We start from the raw sequence: 18932 nt of genomic DNA on the forward strand, positions 1-18932 counted from the left end.
TTATTATTTCATTTATCATCCACCTTTCTCACGGAGACTCATGGTGGATTACACAGTGTCAGAATAGTACAGTCAATACGAGGAGCATTTCCATAAACAATGCCATAGGGCAAATAGATTCAAGTTCACAAAGACATAGCATTAAGAAGGAATCCAATATAACAAAGTGGTGAGGTCAATGGCTCCTAACTCATTAGTGGATCATCTGAGATCCCCTCCCTACAATACAGCCCTCCTATCTGAGTAAAAAGCCTTATAGCTATCAAACTATTTTAATACAATGGCTACAATTCTGCACACACTTATATGGGAGTCAGCAGCATGTAAGTAACTTCTCTTATTGCTGAACAAACACGCATAGGATTAGGCTACAAAATACCTGGAAAAAAAGGAATCTGGTATCCACATTAGTGTTTGTCTTGAAGTGCTGAACCTAGAAGAGAGAGATTAGAAGTCAAGTAGTGCAGCTATCTAGTTCTTTATCATCAGCATTTGAAAACACACACACATAATATCTGTAAAAATACTAATTCATATAGGTTCTTTTGTACCTAAGAAAATTCACACTTGAAAACAGAATTACAATGAACTACTCATGCTTACAAAAGTATTTAATCTATATCTAAAAACTGCCATATCCAAGCTATTTATTCAAAGAGCCCCTCTGAAGTCAGGTTTAAGAGCAGGTTATATAGTAACAGAAAATCCTTTTAAGACAAGGCTGTCCTACAAATTAAGTAAAAAAAATAATCTTCAAGGCCCCAGTCACACTCAAGTTCACTACAAATGTCCACTGAAACAAAGTTAGTTCTTTGTTTTAAATGAGACTTTACACCAACTCTACCTGAACCAGGTTCAAACAATTAGAACTTGGTCCTGAAAATGTTGCACTTTGTTGCCATTATTAAAGTATCTGGAATATAAAATAAGTAATCCAGTAATATCCAGTGGGATGGTTGAAGGCCAATAAATTGAACCTCAATCTAGATGAGGTACTAGTGGTCAATCCTGGAGAGGTAGCAATCCTCCTCAAAGTCTGGACATGCTTCTGGATCCTGGCCTATAGCTGATGGCTGTAGCCTCCCCTGAGGCACATAGCACCTTATAACAGCTTCAGCTAATATGTCAGCTACAGCCATTCCTCAAGAAATGAGATCTAGTCATTGTGATTCATGCTCTGTCTGATCGTATTCAGGTTAGATTACTATAAGGCACTCTACAATGGGGCTGCCATTGAACACTTTCTGGAATCTTCAGCTGGTCCAAAATTCAGCAGCCAGGCTACAGTCACAGGCGGGATACAGAGATTATATCACTCCAGTGTGGAAAGATCAGGACTGGCTGTTCATTTGTTTCTGGGAACAATTCAAAGTGTTGGTTCTGATCTTTAAGGCTCTAAAAGGCTTAGGACCAGAGCGTGATGTAATGCTTTGAGTCCTGGAGTAGGATCTGGGAGAGTCAGGTTCTAATCGCCACTCTGCTAAGGAAGCTTGCTGGGTGACCTTGGGCCAGTAATTCTATCCCAGCCTAACACCCTCACAGGGTTGCTACAGGGATACAATACTGAGGGAGAGAAGCCGCATTTGGGCCCCACTGGGTAGAAAGGTGGGATATAAATATGTAAATAAATAATAAATACTTGCAGGCCTGCCTTTTCTCATTCTGTTCATATCACCATTTAATATCTTGCACAAAAGCCCTGCTCACTATGCTGTCATCTTCAAAGGCACCTGGGCGCATCTTGCCTATGAAACGCTGTTCCCCTTGAGGCTTGCCTGGCACACACACGATTCTCTTCCAAGTGGCTGGCCAAAATATTTCTTTTACCCAAGGTTTTAAGTAATGCCATTTTTAGTCAGCTTCTTTTAAGGTTGAAAACTTTATGTTCTGGCTGGATTTTTAATGTTGGATTTCCATTAACAATTTGCTGTATTATGTTTTTATTATGTTTTATTTTGTAAGGCACTTAGGGCAATGCTGGAGAAATGGCATAAACATGAACATACATAAATAATATAACTTTATAAAGTAATAGAACTGGTGTGTCTTATTCAATATGTAAAAGGGAAGGGGTAAATCCACTCAAAATAAACATTCTGCTTCATGTGCTTTCAAGTTGTGGAAGTCTAGATATTATGAAACACAATGATGGATGCCACCATAAAAAAAGAGGTGTTTGAGCAGGATTTTTCCTACCCCAGGATTCGCTGACATTTGGTCTGGGATTAAAACATATCCCAAAATATAATTTGCCAAAAATTGTTCACAGTGATGCTATGATTAAAGAACAGGCTCAACTTGTTGCTTCTATATATTTCTTTCCGCCTTCACTTTTTCTATCTTAAGCCGCTCCCCAACTTCCTTATCTCTTAAAATTTCACATTCAACTGGACCACTCTTATTTCTGACGTATCTTCTCATTTTTAAACACAAATTAAAGTTCAAGTTTCTGATAATCAAAAAGCTGGTGCTGAAAGTCATAGAACCCACATAGACCAAAAGCACTGTGTGCTGAGGTGTAGTAGCGTGGAGGGGAAATGAAACAAAATGGCCCTCAGAAAACCAGGGTAGTGTAAGGGTTACAGTGATGACCTAGGATCTGGGAGACCCAGGTTCAAATGCTCACTCTGCCATGGAAGTTTGCTGGGTGACCATGGGCCAGTCAAACACTCTTAGCCTAATCTACCTCACTGAGTTGTTGTGAGGATAAAATGAAGGAGAATGGTGTAATCAGATGCTTCATGTAATCAGATGCTTCAGTGGAAGACAAGGCATTTCCCCACATACCTGATCCTCATTGCAGCCCCTGAAACCTGTATGGTTTGGGGATGGGGGGGATATAGATCCCGTGACTTACTGCATGAGCTTTTTGAGGGCAAATGTGGCTGCTAGGGGAAAGAGATGGTAGGGAAATTCCACATCGGCCAGTACACTGAACTGATGATTAGTAGGATACAACTAGGGCTGTGCACGGGTGGGGCGATTTGGTATTCCCGCTTTGGAATACCCTGATTGGGGGTTCGGGAATCGCTTCGGTATGCTCCATGAAGATTCGGCGCATACTGAAGCGAGGGGGAAGAACTCCCCACCACCACCCACCACCCTCCCTGGGGCAACCCCTCTACCACCACCCCCGGGGAGACCCCTCCACCCCCATCCAACCCTGGGGAGATCCCTCCAACCCCCACCCACTTACCTGGCGGCGGAAGGGTCATCAGCTGGGTGGTGGCGGCAGCGGCAGCAGCATAAGGCAGCATGGCCTGGAGCCAGCTGGCTCCTCTAGTGCCACTGCGCCGCCGCCCAAGCCTGCGGGGTGGTGGGGAAGGCCGGAGTCGTTTCCTCCGGCCCTTCCTGCCCCTCAAATGGCCGGCGCACCGCAGCCATTTGAGGGGCAGGAAGGGCCGGAGGAGGCGGCTCCAGCCTTCCTTACCACCCCGCAGGCTCAGGCGGCAGTGGCAGAGGAGCTGGCCCGGAGCCACCGCAAGGTAGGTGGGGGGGGGGTGCTGATGTTTAAAGGGCCCCACCGCTGCTTGCAAGCAGCGGCGGGGCCCTTTAAACAAGCCCCAAAACTTTCTGAAGCATTTCTGAATGCTTCGGAAAGCTTTGCTTCGGGATTCCGAAGCGGGGCCAGCATGCTGGCCCTGCTTCGGGAATACTGAAGCTTGCTGAATCGGGTCTGCTTCAGGTATCTTTACCCGAAGCGTAACCCGAATAGCACAGCTCTAGATACAACCCAATAGATACAACGCAATGTGAGTTGTGCCACTCAAAAAACTAGATTAAACTCACTATATGAACTAGCAATTGAAGCCTACAGTACGGATCAATTTGTATTACCTGATCATCTAGCTCACCTACACAAAAATATCAAATAGAATCAGACACATCATGGCACTTATAGTATCATAAGCTGCAGAAAATAAATTGTGTGCATACACCCTCAGCAGCCCTCAGAAATAGTTCTTTAAAGTCTGAAACAAAGACAGGCATCTCCAACTTTTATAATCTTTTCTTTCCAAAGCATATTTTTTCCCTCTCTCCATTGTCTTTTGAATTACTACAACTATTCAACAATTCAAAGTGAGTCATACAGATAGCATATATGCATGCCTGTATTTGTACAGAATGCAAGTTTTGTGCAGGTGTACAATGGTGGAGCGTGATAAAACCCAATTTCTCTTTAAAAAGCTCCTCTCAATTCAGAGCAGATATTCTGAGACTGAAAGCTGTGATAAACCAGAATTTATCTCCTACAGAAAAAAATCCCAAAACATTCCCCTCCCCCACTATCTATATATAGGATTTTTTTTTGCGCTGCAACTGTTTTGGCTAACAATAGGATCCTACAGCATTCCCACACAAATTGCAAGGAACTGAAAGAAAACACCAGTGTCAGTGGTTTATAAACTGTACCCTCATGTAATTTATACTACACGATCACAATCTAACATCTATGAGAAAATTAGGGTAATTTGAACCTTTAGTGCCAAAAAAGTCCACCCATTGAGGACAATTTTTGGTCTACCTACTGGTGGGATAACTTATTTAGACTATTTAAAAATGCTATATCCTTGCTTGCCTATAACTTCACTTATCAGATAGTAAGGAGGATGTGTCAATTATTTGAACAATACATCACTTATAAATTAAATATCTGCTATTGCAAACCTGTTATCTTGAAATAAGAGTCACCTAAAACTAGACTATGAACTACTATGACGTCTAAGCACTGTTTGGACATATAGAAACAGAATTATTTATGCTATGTCACAATTCATCAGACAGAACATAGCAACTGAGAACTTACCCAAGGCTGCAAGTAGAATAGAACTTTATAAGGGCACAATACAGCTGCCTTATACTGAATCAGATGTCTGGTCTCTTAAGGTCAGCTTTGTCTTACTGGCAATAGCTCTCGAGAGCCCCAGGTAGAAGACACCACCTACTACTCAATGGTTTTAAATAGACATGCCAGGGACTGAACCTGGGGACTTCTGCATGCAAACTACATACTCTACCTCTGATAAACAGCTCCACTATGAATGTCCCATTTAAGTAACAAAGCTGTTATTGTATTACTCAAACAATACGGCTATTAATATAGGAATTAGTTTTTCCTATTCGGTGCAACTTGGTGTGCTTTGAACATTTAATAACTTTTTAAAGGAAAAAAAATCACAATATAATTAATTCTGGTGGACACAAATCAATAGCAGAACAAGTCCACATCTTACTAATATTATTTTGATGCTTCTTCACTAATCATGGGAAACCAAGTATAAAATTATAGTTGTCAATTTCATTAATGCACTCTTAAAAAGTTTATTAGTATTTCATAAAACAAGCATTATTTATATGCTGCAGTCTTATGACTAACAGCATATTTCTGAGGGGGGAGGGCCAAAAGCACCCTAGGAGCCAACTATGAGTTACACTGGCATATCCCAGACTTACACTGGCACAACCCCCCTACAATGGCAAAGTGGCCCACAGCCACTCCGCTCAGGTCCTCCATCAGTGCCCGAACCCAGCAGCAAATTCTAATGTTCGCTTATTTCCTCCATCAACTATTTAGATAAACTTATATCCATTATACCAGGGGTGGGCAAATTGCAGCCCACGGGCCACATGCGGCCCGCTACAGAGTTTTTTGTGGCCCGCCAAGACAGTCACCTACCAGGCGCCTGGCACCGAAAGAGCAACGCTCTACCGTGCAGAGGAGGAAGAACAACGCGACCAAAGTGCCGGCTGTCTATTTTCTTCCCTTCCTTGGCCCGGCCCTCCAGCACATGCCGAGCCACAGCTCCTGCTCTTCCGCTTGCTACAGAGCTCTGGCCACACAAACTTCTCACCGTCCCCAGCTCGCTCCCGCGACGTTATCGTGTGTGTGGAAACGCGGGCGGGAGCGAGGCAGACGAGGGCGCGCGTGCAAGCAAAAGCTGCCCAGCGGAAGCAAATGCGCCACCACCTTTCGCTCGTTCAAGCCTTGCGAGCTGTTGTGCATGAAGCAGAGTCGCTGCGGGCGGCCAGCGCAGGGCTGTGCCTGAGTCCTGGTGGGCTGGGAGGGGCTGGTGGGCTTGGCAGCAGTAGAACAAGAAGGCTGTTCTTCCTTTCCAGCTTTCCATGCTGTCCTTGGGTGTCTTGGTGGGCCGAAGCTTGGGCAGGTATTCGGTTCCTTCCTCACCTCACCTCTATAAATTTCCAACTTTAGTGAAACCATGAACCCTCCGAAAAAACGTAAAATCGGTGATGAACTACCACTATTTTATTTAATTTATATTTGATTTTTATGATACAATTTATACCTTTTCTGAAATGCAAAGTTAACTAATGAATGCAATCATTTTAAAAGGTGCAGCCCTCCGCTAACCTCCGCTCCCACAAAGTAGCCCCTGAGCCAAAACAATTGCCCACCCCTGCATTATACTATGTTATCTCTAGGACTCAATTTGAAGAGTGGCAAATACTGTTCTTGAACCTAAAAAATATCTTTTTAAGTAGCAACCATGAAGGTCATCTGTTTCCCATCTCTGGTCTCTGTTGCATCACAGCTAAATTCACAGCAAAAAAAAAATCACAGATCTTACCCTTTGGTATGTGGTATAAACATCTAAATTTTTAACCATACTTTGAATTTCCAATCCCTGACATTCAGTTGGAAATCGGGGTAAGCACATTTTGTCTTCTTGAGAGCCCAGATACCCTAACAGAGAAGAATATGCATGGAAGATTTAAAAAGTATCCCTGTCTCAGTCAGAAATTTAGCAGATAGCCTTCATAGGTAACTTAACACACCAAAAGAAAGCTCACCCCAGGCGGAAAATATTCAAGGCAATTTAACCACTTCCTGTAAGTTTAGTGTGTAATACAAAAATACAAGAAACATTAAATCCAGAAAACAGTAAATATACAATATTATTGCCAATAATAGCTATAGCTGATATAGTCCCCAGTTACATGAAATAAGGGGGCGGTGGCCCCAGCAGACGTGTGTGACTGCCGTGGTCCAACAAGTTGTCCCGATCCAAAGAGTGTAGAAGCCGCTGAAGGTAAGCCAATAAAAGCAACTTGAGGCAGAAAACAGCAAGACGTCCCGGTCCGACGCTTGAAAAAAAGCCGCTAGGGGATGAGCGGGAACGAATTAATTAAGCACTGAAGCCAAACACAACAAGCCGTCTCAATCCAACGCTTGTAAGAGCCGCTGTAAGGTAAGCGGGAACGGAGAGCCGAGACAAAAGCCGCTGTGACATGAGCGGGAGCAAATTAATTAAGCCCTGAGGCCAAACACAACAAGCCGTCTCAATCCAACGCTTGTAGGAGCCGCTGTAAGGTAAGCGGGAACGGAGAGCTGAGGCAACGAGCGTAAGCCGGCCAAATTGTTCTCTTTTTCTCGTTTCAGACCTAATAACGTCTTTCATCAGGCCATAATATATCATAAATCACAGTTTTAAACTCCCAGGAATTTACCCAACATATGCGGAGTAAATACCCGCATATGTTGGGTAAATTCCTGGGAGTTTAAAACTGTGATTTATGATATATTATGGCCTGATGAAAGACGTTATTAGGTCTGAAACGAGAAAAAGAGAACAATTTGGCCGGCTTACGCTCATTGCCTCAGCTCTCCGTTCCCGCTTACCTTACAGCGGCTCCTACAAGCGTTGGATTGAGACGGCTTGTTGTGTTTGGCCTCAGGGCTTAATTAATTTGCTCCCGCTCATGTCACAGCGGCTTTTGTCTCGGCTCTCCGTTCCCGCTTACCTTACAGCGGCTCTTACAAGCGTTGGATTGAGACGGCTTGTTGTGTTTGGCTTCAGTGCTTAATTAATTCGTTCCCGCTCATCCCCTAGCGGCTTTTTTTCAAGCGTCGGACCGGGACGTCTTGCTGTTTTCTGCCTCAAGTTGCTTTTATTGGCTTACCTTCAGCGGCTTCTACACTCTTTGGATCGGGACAACTTGTTGGACCACGGCAGTCACACACGTCTGCTGGGGCCACCGCCCCCTTATTTCATGTAACTGGGGACTATATCAGCTATAGCTATTATTGGCAATAATATTGTATATTTACTGTTTTCTGGATTTAATGTTTCTTGTATTTTTGTATTACACACTAAACTTACAGGAAGTGGTTAAATTGCCTTGAATATTTTCCGCCTGGGGTGAGCTTTCTTTTGGTGTGTTGCGTGGTTGTACTGCAGTCTAGCTCTTCACCCCCCTTGTAATTTTCATAGGTAACTTAGGCAAGTCATCATTTTTAAAGCCTCACACATGTATATATCTGGCCTAGCGGGTTGCCTCAAAGTTCCAGTTTGTCCTCTATGCTTTTCAACATCTATGTAACGCCACTGAAAGATGTCATCAAGAGATTTGGGCTGAACTGTCACCGATATGCAGATGACATTGTGCTCTATCTTGCACAGTTAAGAGATCCAAGGGAGGCTGTGGGAACTGTGAATGGGAGCCTGGAGGAAGCTTTGATGGAGGCTAACAAGCTGAAGCTTAATCCTGACGAGAGCGATACTACTGGTGGGAGGAAGGGCTGAGCCAGGAAATGGGTTTATCTTCTGTTCTGGATGGGGGAGCAAGTTTGTAGCTTGGGGGTACTCCTGGACCCAGGCATCTTATTGGACAAAAAGATAGCAGCAGTTGCCAGTGCTGCCTTTCACCAGCTTCAGCCCTTCCTGGACAAGACAGTTCTTGCCACTGGAGTGCATGCCCTGGTGACATCTAGATTAGACTAACTACTGCAAAGCACTCTACATGGGGCTACCCTTGATGACTGTTTGGAAGCTTCAGTTGGTACAGAATGTTGTGGCCAGAATGCTGATTGGAGGGGTCATAGGGACCAAATAACTCCAGTCTTGTTTCATCTACTCTGGCTTTCAATGTGTTTCAAGGTCCAATTCAAGGTTCTGGTGATGACTTTTAAAGCCCTATATGGCTTGGAACCAGAATACCTTAAGGACTGCTTTCTCTCTTTTGAATCTACCCGTTGACTCCAGTCATCTTCGGAGGCCCTGCTTCAGGTGTCCCTGTCAGCTGAGGCAAGACGGGTAGCAACCCGAGGAAGGGCCTTCTGAGTCATGGCATCAAAACTTTGGAATTCCCTCGCCAGGGAGATTTGTCTGTTCACCTCTTTTGCTATCGTTCACCAGTGAGTGAAGACTTTTTTGTTTTATTGGGCATACTCCCAATTACTGTTATTGGTCTCGTTTTTTGTGTTGTGTGTGTGTGTGAGATCACTGAATTGTTTTTTTACACTATTTTAAATATTGCTTTGAATTCAAATTGTTTAAAACTGTTGTGTTTTAATGTTCCCTACTTTGGGGACCCTATTTTGGGTAGAAAGGTGGCATACAAAGGTTTTAAATACATGAAATAAATATAAACATACCTATGTAACTTATCACTGCAAAACAGATCTAATATTAGAATGGCCCGGGTTAAAAAAATGGGGGGGAGGGTTTCAGCATTAAAAAAAATTCTAATGGAAACTTTTGAAAACTGGGGAAAAACTGGAAAAGTCCTTGTGAAACAGTGAAATGAATGTTAAGGCAAGCTTTTAAAATACTACTTTGCCTGTTCTTTTGTCTCTCAAACTGCTAATAACGCAATAATATTAGGTATATACTGTGGATATAGGTACAGAGTTCAAATTCTCTTGCTATTTCAGATACCTCCCATATATCAGGCTAGAGGCAAACACTACCCCCCCCCCCCGAGATGGAAACAAGTTCAAAACGGATTATTGTTTGTGGTACATACAACCATTCCAAAGCTTCCTGTCATGACTAGGTGTTACAAATGTTTCTATTCTATTTCTAAATAATGCTGACTTTCTAAACACTTTCTAAAACCTGACAATTTTTTTTTGTTTACAACTAGGGGTGTGCAGTTCAGTTCAGAATTCAGATTAAAATACTGAATTTTAGCTGATTTGGTAAAATCCAGGGTATTCAGAATCAAAAACCAGGTATCCCAAATTTTTACCAAATTTTCAGGGGGGGGGGGGGAGAATCAGTACAATTCTTTTCTATGGAAAAATCGCTTTGGAAGCTATCTGGTGAGCCGAAGTGGTCATTTTTCAGCCAAACTTCACCACATTTGGACCAACTCCTAATTGTCCTCTAAAGACCTCCTGGGGTCCAATCATGCTGAAACTTGGGAGTTCATTAGAGGACAGTCAGTAGTAGATCCTCAGAAAATTTGGTGGAGCTTTCAGGCAAAATGCCACCCACGGCCCTCCAGTTTCCCCATTGGGATTAATGGAGAAAGGGGGGGGGGTCACGTACTTTTGGGGCCCATAATTCAGCTTTACCTAATTTTTTTGGTGCACTCCCCTCTTTACTATAATGTTTGACTTATTCTTAAATTTTTCCCAAGTGAAAATGCATATGGTACCAAAATACATTTGCAATTATTTGAATAATTGCAATAATAATTGCAATAATTGAATAATATTTGAATAATAAGCCACTGAAGATAACACAGAAATTCTAATTATGATATGATTAATGAATTTTATAAGGATTTTAACAATAATTTTTCTCTTCATTGTTATTTGCATGGAATTTGATTTTGCACAGAATTTTGTTGATTGCATATTTTAAGGCCTGGAAACCACCGTTTTCATTAAGAATTAACAAAATGTATTCATACATTATACTCTTAAATTCCATAAATAATTGTACAACTTTATACTGATATAATGCAATTACATTTTTACAGTGCAATCCTAAACAGAGTTACTCCAGTCTAAGCCTATTGACTTCAATGGGCTTAGCCTGGAGTAAGTCTTCTTAGGATTGCACTATAAATCTATTAAGGTACATTTCAATGTGATAATAAAAGGATATTGAATGTTTCAATTAATATCCAAATTTGTTGTATTTCACCCATCACACACCCCACTGCATTATCTTAGACAGCCATTGTAACAACTACTGAGTTGTTACTACTACTACCCAAAGTAGTTAAAACACCTGAAGTGTATTCCTGAACTTCCTTCTAAGTTCATTGAAACCAATGAGAATGATGTAACTCTGCTTGCAACTGCGTTTTATGTCTATTATTACAATTTTGCAATCTAGGGAGACTTAGCAAGCAAGAATCCATTAGGTCTTTAACTATCTCAACATTAGAAAAGATGTTTAGTGATTACTGATGTACGATTTTTCTAGTCCTCATCACTGCAGTTCTTGACAAAACCATATAACATCCAGTTCAGTTCATTGAATAACTATGAAAGTCCTATTATACAACATGCTTGAATGTGAGCAAGAGAGAATCTGCAATACTCTTTGTAACATATGTTTTTCCTCTCTTGTACACTGAAGGTTTAATTCCTTGCTTGCTCAAAATTATCCTGCCAGGTTCATTAAAAATAATTAAAACAACCTTGTTACAGAGGCTTTTTACTTGATCTTGCATACAAAGGCAGGGATAACGAAGTACAATACACACAAGCCTCTGGTTAAGTAAAAAGGACATTCTTATGCTGAAACAGTCTTAAAATAGTACAATGCAGCAATTGATAGGATTATGTATAGGGTTGTATATTTTAAGGGGACATCCATCAAATCAGTGTTTCTATTGTTTTCAAATGTTGGAGTTTTAAAAATATATTTTGCCTATTTCAATAAGTAGAAAAGTAACCAAAATATTTTTAAAATTCCTACACTTTCTGTCATCCTCCCAACCCAGGTTGTCTCACTGGGAGATAACTAACACTCATTCTTCAGCACTGGGATATTTATTTACTATTTTTATGTCCCACCCTTCTCTCTAGTGGGAACCCAAAGCAGCACACATCATTCTCTCCTCCGCTTATCCTCACAATAACCCAGTGAGGTAGGTTAGGCTGAGACCATGTGACTGGCTCAATCATCTAGCAAACTTTCTTGACAAAGCAGGAACTTGAACCCAGGTCTCAAGATCTAGAACAACACACTAACCACTACATCACCACACCAGATTTTCTGGTTGCATTTTCAAAACTGCTATACCTCCTAACCTCTAAACTATTCCACTGGATTTCCAATTAGACGAACTAAGAATAGTTTAGAGAGTAGAGTTTTCTTCGCATTATTTCAGTACGTTTAAGGGGCCCCTGAACCCATGCAAACAGTTACCAGTCTACTTATTCTAAATGTATCGAAACTGAATGCGTTTGTTTGAACTCGTGTAAGGGTTACCAGCTCTTCCTACTGTTCAAGCGTTTTTAAAACTTGGATAATTGTGAGAACTTAATTTTTAAAGTGCGTTCTTTTGCACGATGAAACAGCACGGTTGAAATATATAACTCCAACCGGCAGAAACCCACCCACCCATCCCGTCCAGTCCTTTTAAAAAAACTGTATAATTTCGACCAAAGGCGTTTTCCTTCCGAACTAAGCCCAATCCCCCTTCCCAACCGGGCCGCCTTGAACCCTCCTTTCGGTTAATCTGACCGCGGCTCCAGACCCTCCTCTCCCATGCACCACCCCTTCTTCCTGCTCACCTGGTGCCCCCGACATTGAGCTGGATGATCTCCCCGCTGCCCGCACCAGCAAAGCCCGCGCCGTTCCCCGCCATCTTTCCCAACAGCGTCTCCTGCTCCGAGCACGGCCGGCCGCCGCTGCCTCCCCCCGCCGCCTCCGTCTCGGAACCGAGGGAAGCAGGAGGCGGCGGCGGCGGGGAGGCCGGGGCAGGAAAGGGAGCGTCCAGCGAAGCCTCGCGGCCCCTCGCCACAAGCGCGGAGGAAAGGATAGCCGCGTCAGGCAGAGGAATCGCAGCAGCAGCAGCGGCGGCCCTCTCGCTCTCTCGTCACAAGGCCCGACAAGGCCGCGACTCCAGTTTCGCTATGACTGCCTCCGATGCTTTCTAGCCCCAAACGCTGCTGCTCTCTATGGCAGAAAAATGCCATAGCAACGTGCAGGCACCTGGAAGAGGGAATTCCGCAAGGGACAAAATACCGACGCTGGCTGCTCCTTCGCGAGATCACAGAATGGGAGGAGGAAATAGAAAATGCATGGGAGGAAATATGGGAGGAGCTGTTCAGGTGACGCCTCATGAACTACTCCGGGCTGCCTCCCTCAGTTCCTTGTGCGCGCGCTTGTGCGTACGTACTTTGTGAGAACTAGTCGGTCATATGCCTCATTGTTCACTTGGAAGTAAGTCCTGCGGAGTCCGGTGAGGTTTACTATCGAGTCAGGGCCCTTAGGTATACAATTAAATGATTGAGTTCAATGATGATGATTTAGTATTAATCCCAACAAAAACACTCATGTTTACACAGGAGTTAAACATTAGGGGCACCATAAAGACTAACCAGTTTTATTCCAGTAAAAGCTTTAACAGCCCTAGAGCCCATTTCTTTATATGCAATGAGTAGTCAAAGTCATTTTATGTAGGGGCGAGACTGCAAAATGAGTGCATAGTTGGGGATCCACTGATTGCAGCTGAAAAGTGGGCTCTAGCCCATGAAAGACTCTGTTCGAATAAAATTTGCTTAATCTTTAAAGTGCAACAAACCAATGCATGGTCCTAAACACTATCTCCTCCTCATCACACTAGCTTTCTATTGGGTCATAGTAACAATACAGGGGTGAAAAGTGGGTTGCCTCCCAAAAAACCCTGTTCTAATCTATTCCAGAAGGGTAGGGCTTTTTTCTAGGAAAAGAGGTGGTGGAACTCAGTGGGTTGCCCTCTGAGAAAATGGTCATATGACTGGTGGCCCCGCCCCCTGATCTCCAGACAGAGGGGAGTTTAGATTGCCTGCTGCTCCTCAGCAAAGGGCAATCTAGACTCCCCTCTGTCTGGAGATGGGGGGGGGGCACCAGGCATGTGACCATTTTCAAGAGGTTCCACTCTGTTCCACCACTTCCAGCTGAAAAAGAGCCCTGCAGAAGGGTAACTGGGTTTGTTGCAAGCAAAACAACAGAATCTTGTGGTACCTAACAAACTTATTGGAGCATAAGCTTTTGTAAACCAGAGTTCACTTTGTCAGATATACAAGCTTTTATGTTCAGATGAGGTGTTAGAAGGTAAAAGGGCAGATTTCCAGGAGCCTAATATTACCTGAAGGGCTGATAAGGGCTCCTAGCACATGTGTACAGTAAGAGAGATTCTTGGTCATACTCGCATGTGATGGAATTGTTAGAATTGACTTGTACAGAGATAGTGCCAGTATAATATAACAGAGTATTTATCTATTTTTATTTTATGTCATTTATGGTCCACCTTTCTCGCTAAGACTCAAGACGGATTACACGGTGTGAGAGTAGTACAGTCAGTATCAAGGACAATTTCATAAACAATGCCATAGGGTAAATAAACACAAGTTTACAAAGACATTAGCAAGACTCCAATACATTAGCAAGACTCCAATACAGAGTTGAAGAAATGCTGAAACAAGAACACATATTTAAAGCAACAGACAGTACGTAAGGAAACATAGTGGTAAAGTCTATGGGTGAAGTCTAACTCATTAGTGGAGCATCTGAGACCCCTCCCTACAATACAAAAGCCTTTTTGAATAATTCGGTTTTGCATCATTTTCAGAAAGCTAGGAGAGTGGAGGCTCTCTGATCTCCTCAGGTAGGCCGTTCTACAGAGTAGAAAGCCCATTTATGGGCTGCTGTTGATTTACTGGATTAGAACTGGGATGACCCAGGTTTAAATTCACACTCAGCTAAGCAGCTCCCTGTATGACCTTGGTTCAGTCACTCCCCGTTACCTTAACTTACCTCACAAGGTTATTATGAGGATAAAATTAAAGGGGGGGGAACCTTATTCTGAACTCCTTGGGAAAAGGCTGGCATGAAATGTTGATAGAGAGGTAGACAGGCTATATACCTGGGAGAAAATGGCATAAAATTGCAGATGGTGAGAATTAGGAATTTCTTTGCATTTATTTTTATAATTTTTTTTTTTTTACAAACCCAAACAGTCTTTTTTGGAAGTTCAAAGAAGGAATTTTAAAACCTGAACCAAATAAAATCCTGGAAACCATCTGAATGTGTATCTATTTTTCTACCTACACCCTGTATCATTTATTGACCTGGCTTTATAGAGTCATTAAATAGCACAGCTGGGTGGAACTATACATACCATCAAGTTGTTTGTCATTACATTAAGTACAAATATTGATTTAATTTTGTAATCTTCGAATGCCAGGAATTCCAGAAATTCCCCCAGTGACTCGTTCTATTTCATTGTTGTTCATACGCTAGAACATATGAACGGATATGTTAGTTTATACATTTCCTTCTGCAATTATTATTACACAAGTGAGGGATGCACAAGAACTTGGGGGGAAGCATCTCACTTCCTCCTGTATCTCCTCCCCCCAGCTCTTCTTTTCCTCCTCCTGGCCGGCGCTATAACCTCTAACATGATTAGTTGTGAATGTACTTGTTGACGGAATATCCTGTCTTCTTATATTCCATCAAAAGCCACCCTAAGTATGAAATACAGAGGAATATTAACTGAAGTTGAAGAACACAATAAATGTGCTTATTGCATCAAATGATGTAACTGTTATGTAACCTGTTGTCTGATTGAAACTGTACTAAGGAGATACTACATTAAAAAAAAATAAAAAGTATAAACCAAACATATAAGCACTGGCAACCCTAGCTACTTTCCACAGAATAAATTCACACAGCCATGACCCTGCTTCAAGGAGAAGGAGTCTATTGTAGATATTTCTGAGCCAAACAGCCTATCAATGTGAAGCTACAGAATACACAGCAAGTGTCCTCCAGTAACAGATACAAGATAGCAAAGTATGTTTTGCAAGTAATGCTATATTAACACTGGTCCACTAGATGGTGATCTTGGCCTGGGATTGTAATGAATAAATCCTGATAATCTTCATAAACATGCATTTTCAAGGCTCCCTCCACTGTACCATCAAAACACATCAAATAGGACCACAGATCTATAAGTAATAAGCATTTAACCCAATCCAAAATGTGTTTATTGCATCAAATGATGTAACTGTTACATAACTTGCCTACTTATTTGTTGTCTGATTGAAGCTGTAGTAAGGGAATACTACAATTTTTTTAAAAAAAAACAAGCATAAATCAAAAATATAAGCATTGGCAACCCTAGCTCATCCCCTCAGAAGAAATTTAGTGCACGATTCACACAGCCATGAACCTGATCTCAAGGAGAGGGAGTCTGTTTTCATCATTAATAGATAATGGAAATATCTATGCCCCTCAAGTTTATACTTCACTTCTATGAACATTTATTATTAAATTATTCAAATTATTACTAACTTATTGTTACAATATATCTATCAACCTTTCTGCTTAACATTTTACATATAATATCATTAAAGTGAACATAAATGCACAACAATTCTCAAATGAAAATAGGACACTATTACGTACTTATACCAAGGCTCGATTCTGGCATAACACATGATGTATGTTAATCTAGAGTTTTTGAAATCAACATTTAACTCACAGATGATCATTAAAATTGTAGTTTGCGTTAACAAATGCTGGTTTCATCACTTTTGCTTTTCCCTCTGCCTTCCCCTCTCCTAAGAGACCTGATTTCCCAACCTGTGTTGTTGTGAGTGTAGCGCCCATTTTTGCTTCTCCACAGGCACAGAATGCTTCATACCACACAGCAAAAATGGAGGAATAGCTCCCCTACAGATGGGAGAACAGCTTGGAAAGAAAGGCAGGATCCCTTTCCCTCCCCCAGCAGTGGTGTGTCAAGCATTTGGTCTGGCCTTTATTTTTAAAAAGTCATTTCCCACAGTTGCTGTGTGGCTCTGGAGAACCTAAATTCAATCTGGAGACCACCAGGACCCAGCTCATTTGGCTCCTAGAGTATTCCTTGCACTTGTACACTAAGGATCACCACCCAGGGGTGTCCCTTTACATTGCTGAAGATCACACACACATTGCTGAAGGTCACACACCTTTACATTGCTGAAGGTCACACACCTTTACATTGCTGAAGGTCATATGCCGCCCTGTGCTATGTCCATTTACCGTGCTGTAGCCTGCTCAGTACTGTCTTTTAAAGCCAGGGGTGCTAGTACACTGACCCTATTTGCTCTTTTTAAAAGAACACCTTAATATATAACGTTGGATTTCACAACCGATCTGGTTAAAGGTATGTGACAAGAAGCCACAGGACAAGAAGCAGGGGGAGGTAGAATTTAGAGATGGGCACGAATCTGAATACAAACCAAAAAAACCCCATGAACCAGCTCGGTTTGTGGGTTGCGAACCAGTGGTTAGTGGAAGCTCATTTCCACAAACTTCCACGGAACTGATCTACTGGTTCATTTGGTTCATCTTAAAGGGCAATGCCCCTTTTCGTGCTGCTGCAAAGCGACAGGGAAAGGGGCAGTTTAAATGGCCATTTAAACTTCCTGCCTCAGCAGGACCCTTTAAATTATCAGCTGGCAGGCGGCGGGGGGGATCCCCCTGTCGCCTGCCAGCGGATAGTTTAAAGGGACCTGCCACTTGCAAGCCAAAGCCCACAAACCCCGCGGCAGCCATTTGAGGAGCGGGAAGGCCCTTTTCAGCCTCCTCTGCCTGCAAGGCAGCAGAGGCCTGCAAGGCAGCAGAGGAGGCCGAAAAGGCAGCAGAGGAGGCCGAAAAGGGCCTTCCTACCCCTTGCTGGAGGAGAGGGAGGGGGAAGATCCCCACCTGCCGCCTGCCAGCTCATAGTTTAAAGGGCCCTGTGGCTTGCAAGCGGCGGGAAAGGGCCCTTTAAACTATCAAAGGCCCCTTTCCCTGCTGGTGCTAAGTGGCAGGAAAGGGGCATTTAAACTCCACGAACCACGATTTGGTTTGTGAACTTGCCCCAGTTCATGGAGTTCATGGTTCCTGGTTCGTGAAAACGCCACAAACCACGAACCCCAAGGTTCGGTTTCTTTGTGGTTTGTGCCCATGTCTAGTAGGGTTATGACCTCGCTGGTGCCAAGTTAGGGTTGCCAACTCTACCCTCCAAAATTCATGGAGATTTCCACGCATGGAAAGAGAAGTGGGAAGCATAACAGCAAAAAAATGGCATAAGGGTCTGCAGTCCACCTGAGGATCTCAACCCATGGACTGAAGACCACTGCTGTAATTCACCTGTGCATATGCTAACAAAATATTTCCACATACTTGAGAAGGAAAAATAAGAGGCAAAATATGACAGTGATTTACCAGGGATGAGTGCTAGAAAACAGAAACTGGTAAACAGGAACAGCTGCAGAATATGACTCAACAATACATATTTTAAGAACACATTTCAGCCCTGGGAAACTGTAACTCCACTGGTATAACCCACTTATCAGGGCAGGCCAGGACTTATAGCTGTACCCAAATCTTAATCTTCCAGCTCAGCATCTTAAACTAGAAAGTGAGTGTAATGATTTGCTGTTTCTTTTTAACCTCTTTAAAATGTTGTCTTTGGATATTTAATCCAGCTCCTCCTGACTTAAATTTATGCCTCAGAAGGGATCTTGTCACAACCAACACTCTTTTTATTTCCACTCATGTAGAGCTTCAAGTGTTCTCTACTTTATCCAAGCTTTTACCTCAAGAACCCCTTCTCCTTGAATCCCTCAAAAAGTTTTTCACTGCCACCAAAGGATTTTGTCTTAGACCTCCTCAGTTTAACGGGTAATAGAGAAAGGCTTGTTACAGATGGTATTTCGGCAGAACAGTCAGTGCATGAGAGTAGTTCTGAGGGGGCAAAGGGATCTTCTTGCTTAAACAAAAGTAGAAATTATTTATAAGAACACACAAGTGTGATGTTGCAGAGTTTTGATACGCATATGGTTTCAGAATAGTTCTTAAGCTTGGTGGTTTAAAAATAATTGAATCTTCTAAAAGGTATTTTCACAGACTCAGTCACATCAAGTAATTTTCCACACAGGTCTTCACTAACAGAATAAACTCTCTTATTAATACAGACATAGATTCACT

The 18932-nt window shown here is 42.5% G+C and overlaps 1 protein-coding gene across 1 annotated transcript in view; it reads right to left on the bottom strand.

Moving 5' to 3' along the window:
• Nucleotides 1-12893, bottom strand: part of KCTD3 (potassium channel tetramerization domain containing 3) — a 52420-nt gene extending 39527 nt beyond the window's left edge. The window contains exons 1-2 of the mRNA XM_054981315.1: nucleotides 12500-12893; nucleotides 380-433 (exon numbers count right to left, since the gene is read on the bottom strand). Of these exons, the coding sequence (XP_054837290.1) occupies nucleotides 380-433; nucleotides 12500-12573 (128 nt within the window). The 5' untranslated portion in view covers nucleotides 12574-12893. The remainder of the gene's footprint in view (nucleotides 1-379; nucleotides 434-12499) is intronic.
• Nucleotides 12894-18932: the final 6039 nt, after the last annotated feature.

Source organism: Eublepharis macularius, chromosome 1 (genome assembly GCF_028583425.1).
Source record: "Eublepharis macularius isolate TG4126 chromosome 1, MPM_Emac_v1.0, whole genome shotgun sequence".
Classification (NCBI taxonomy): Eukaryota; Metazoa; Chordata; class Lepidosauria; order Squamata; family Eublepharidae; genus Eublepharis; species Eublepharis macularius.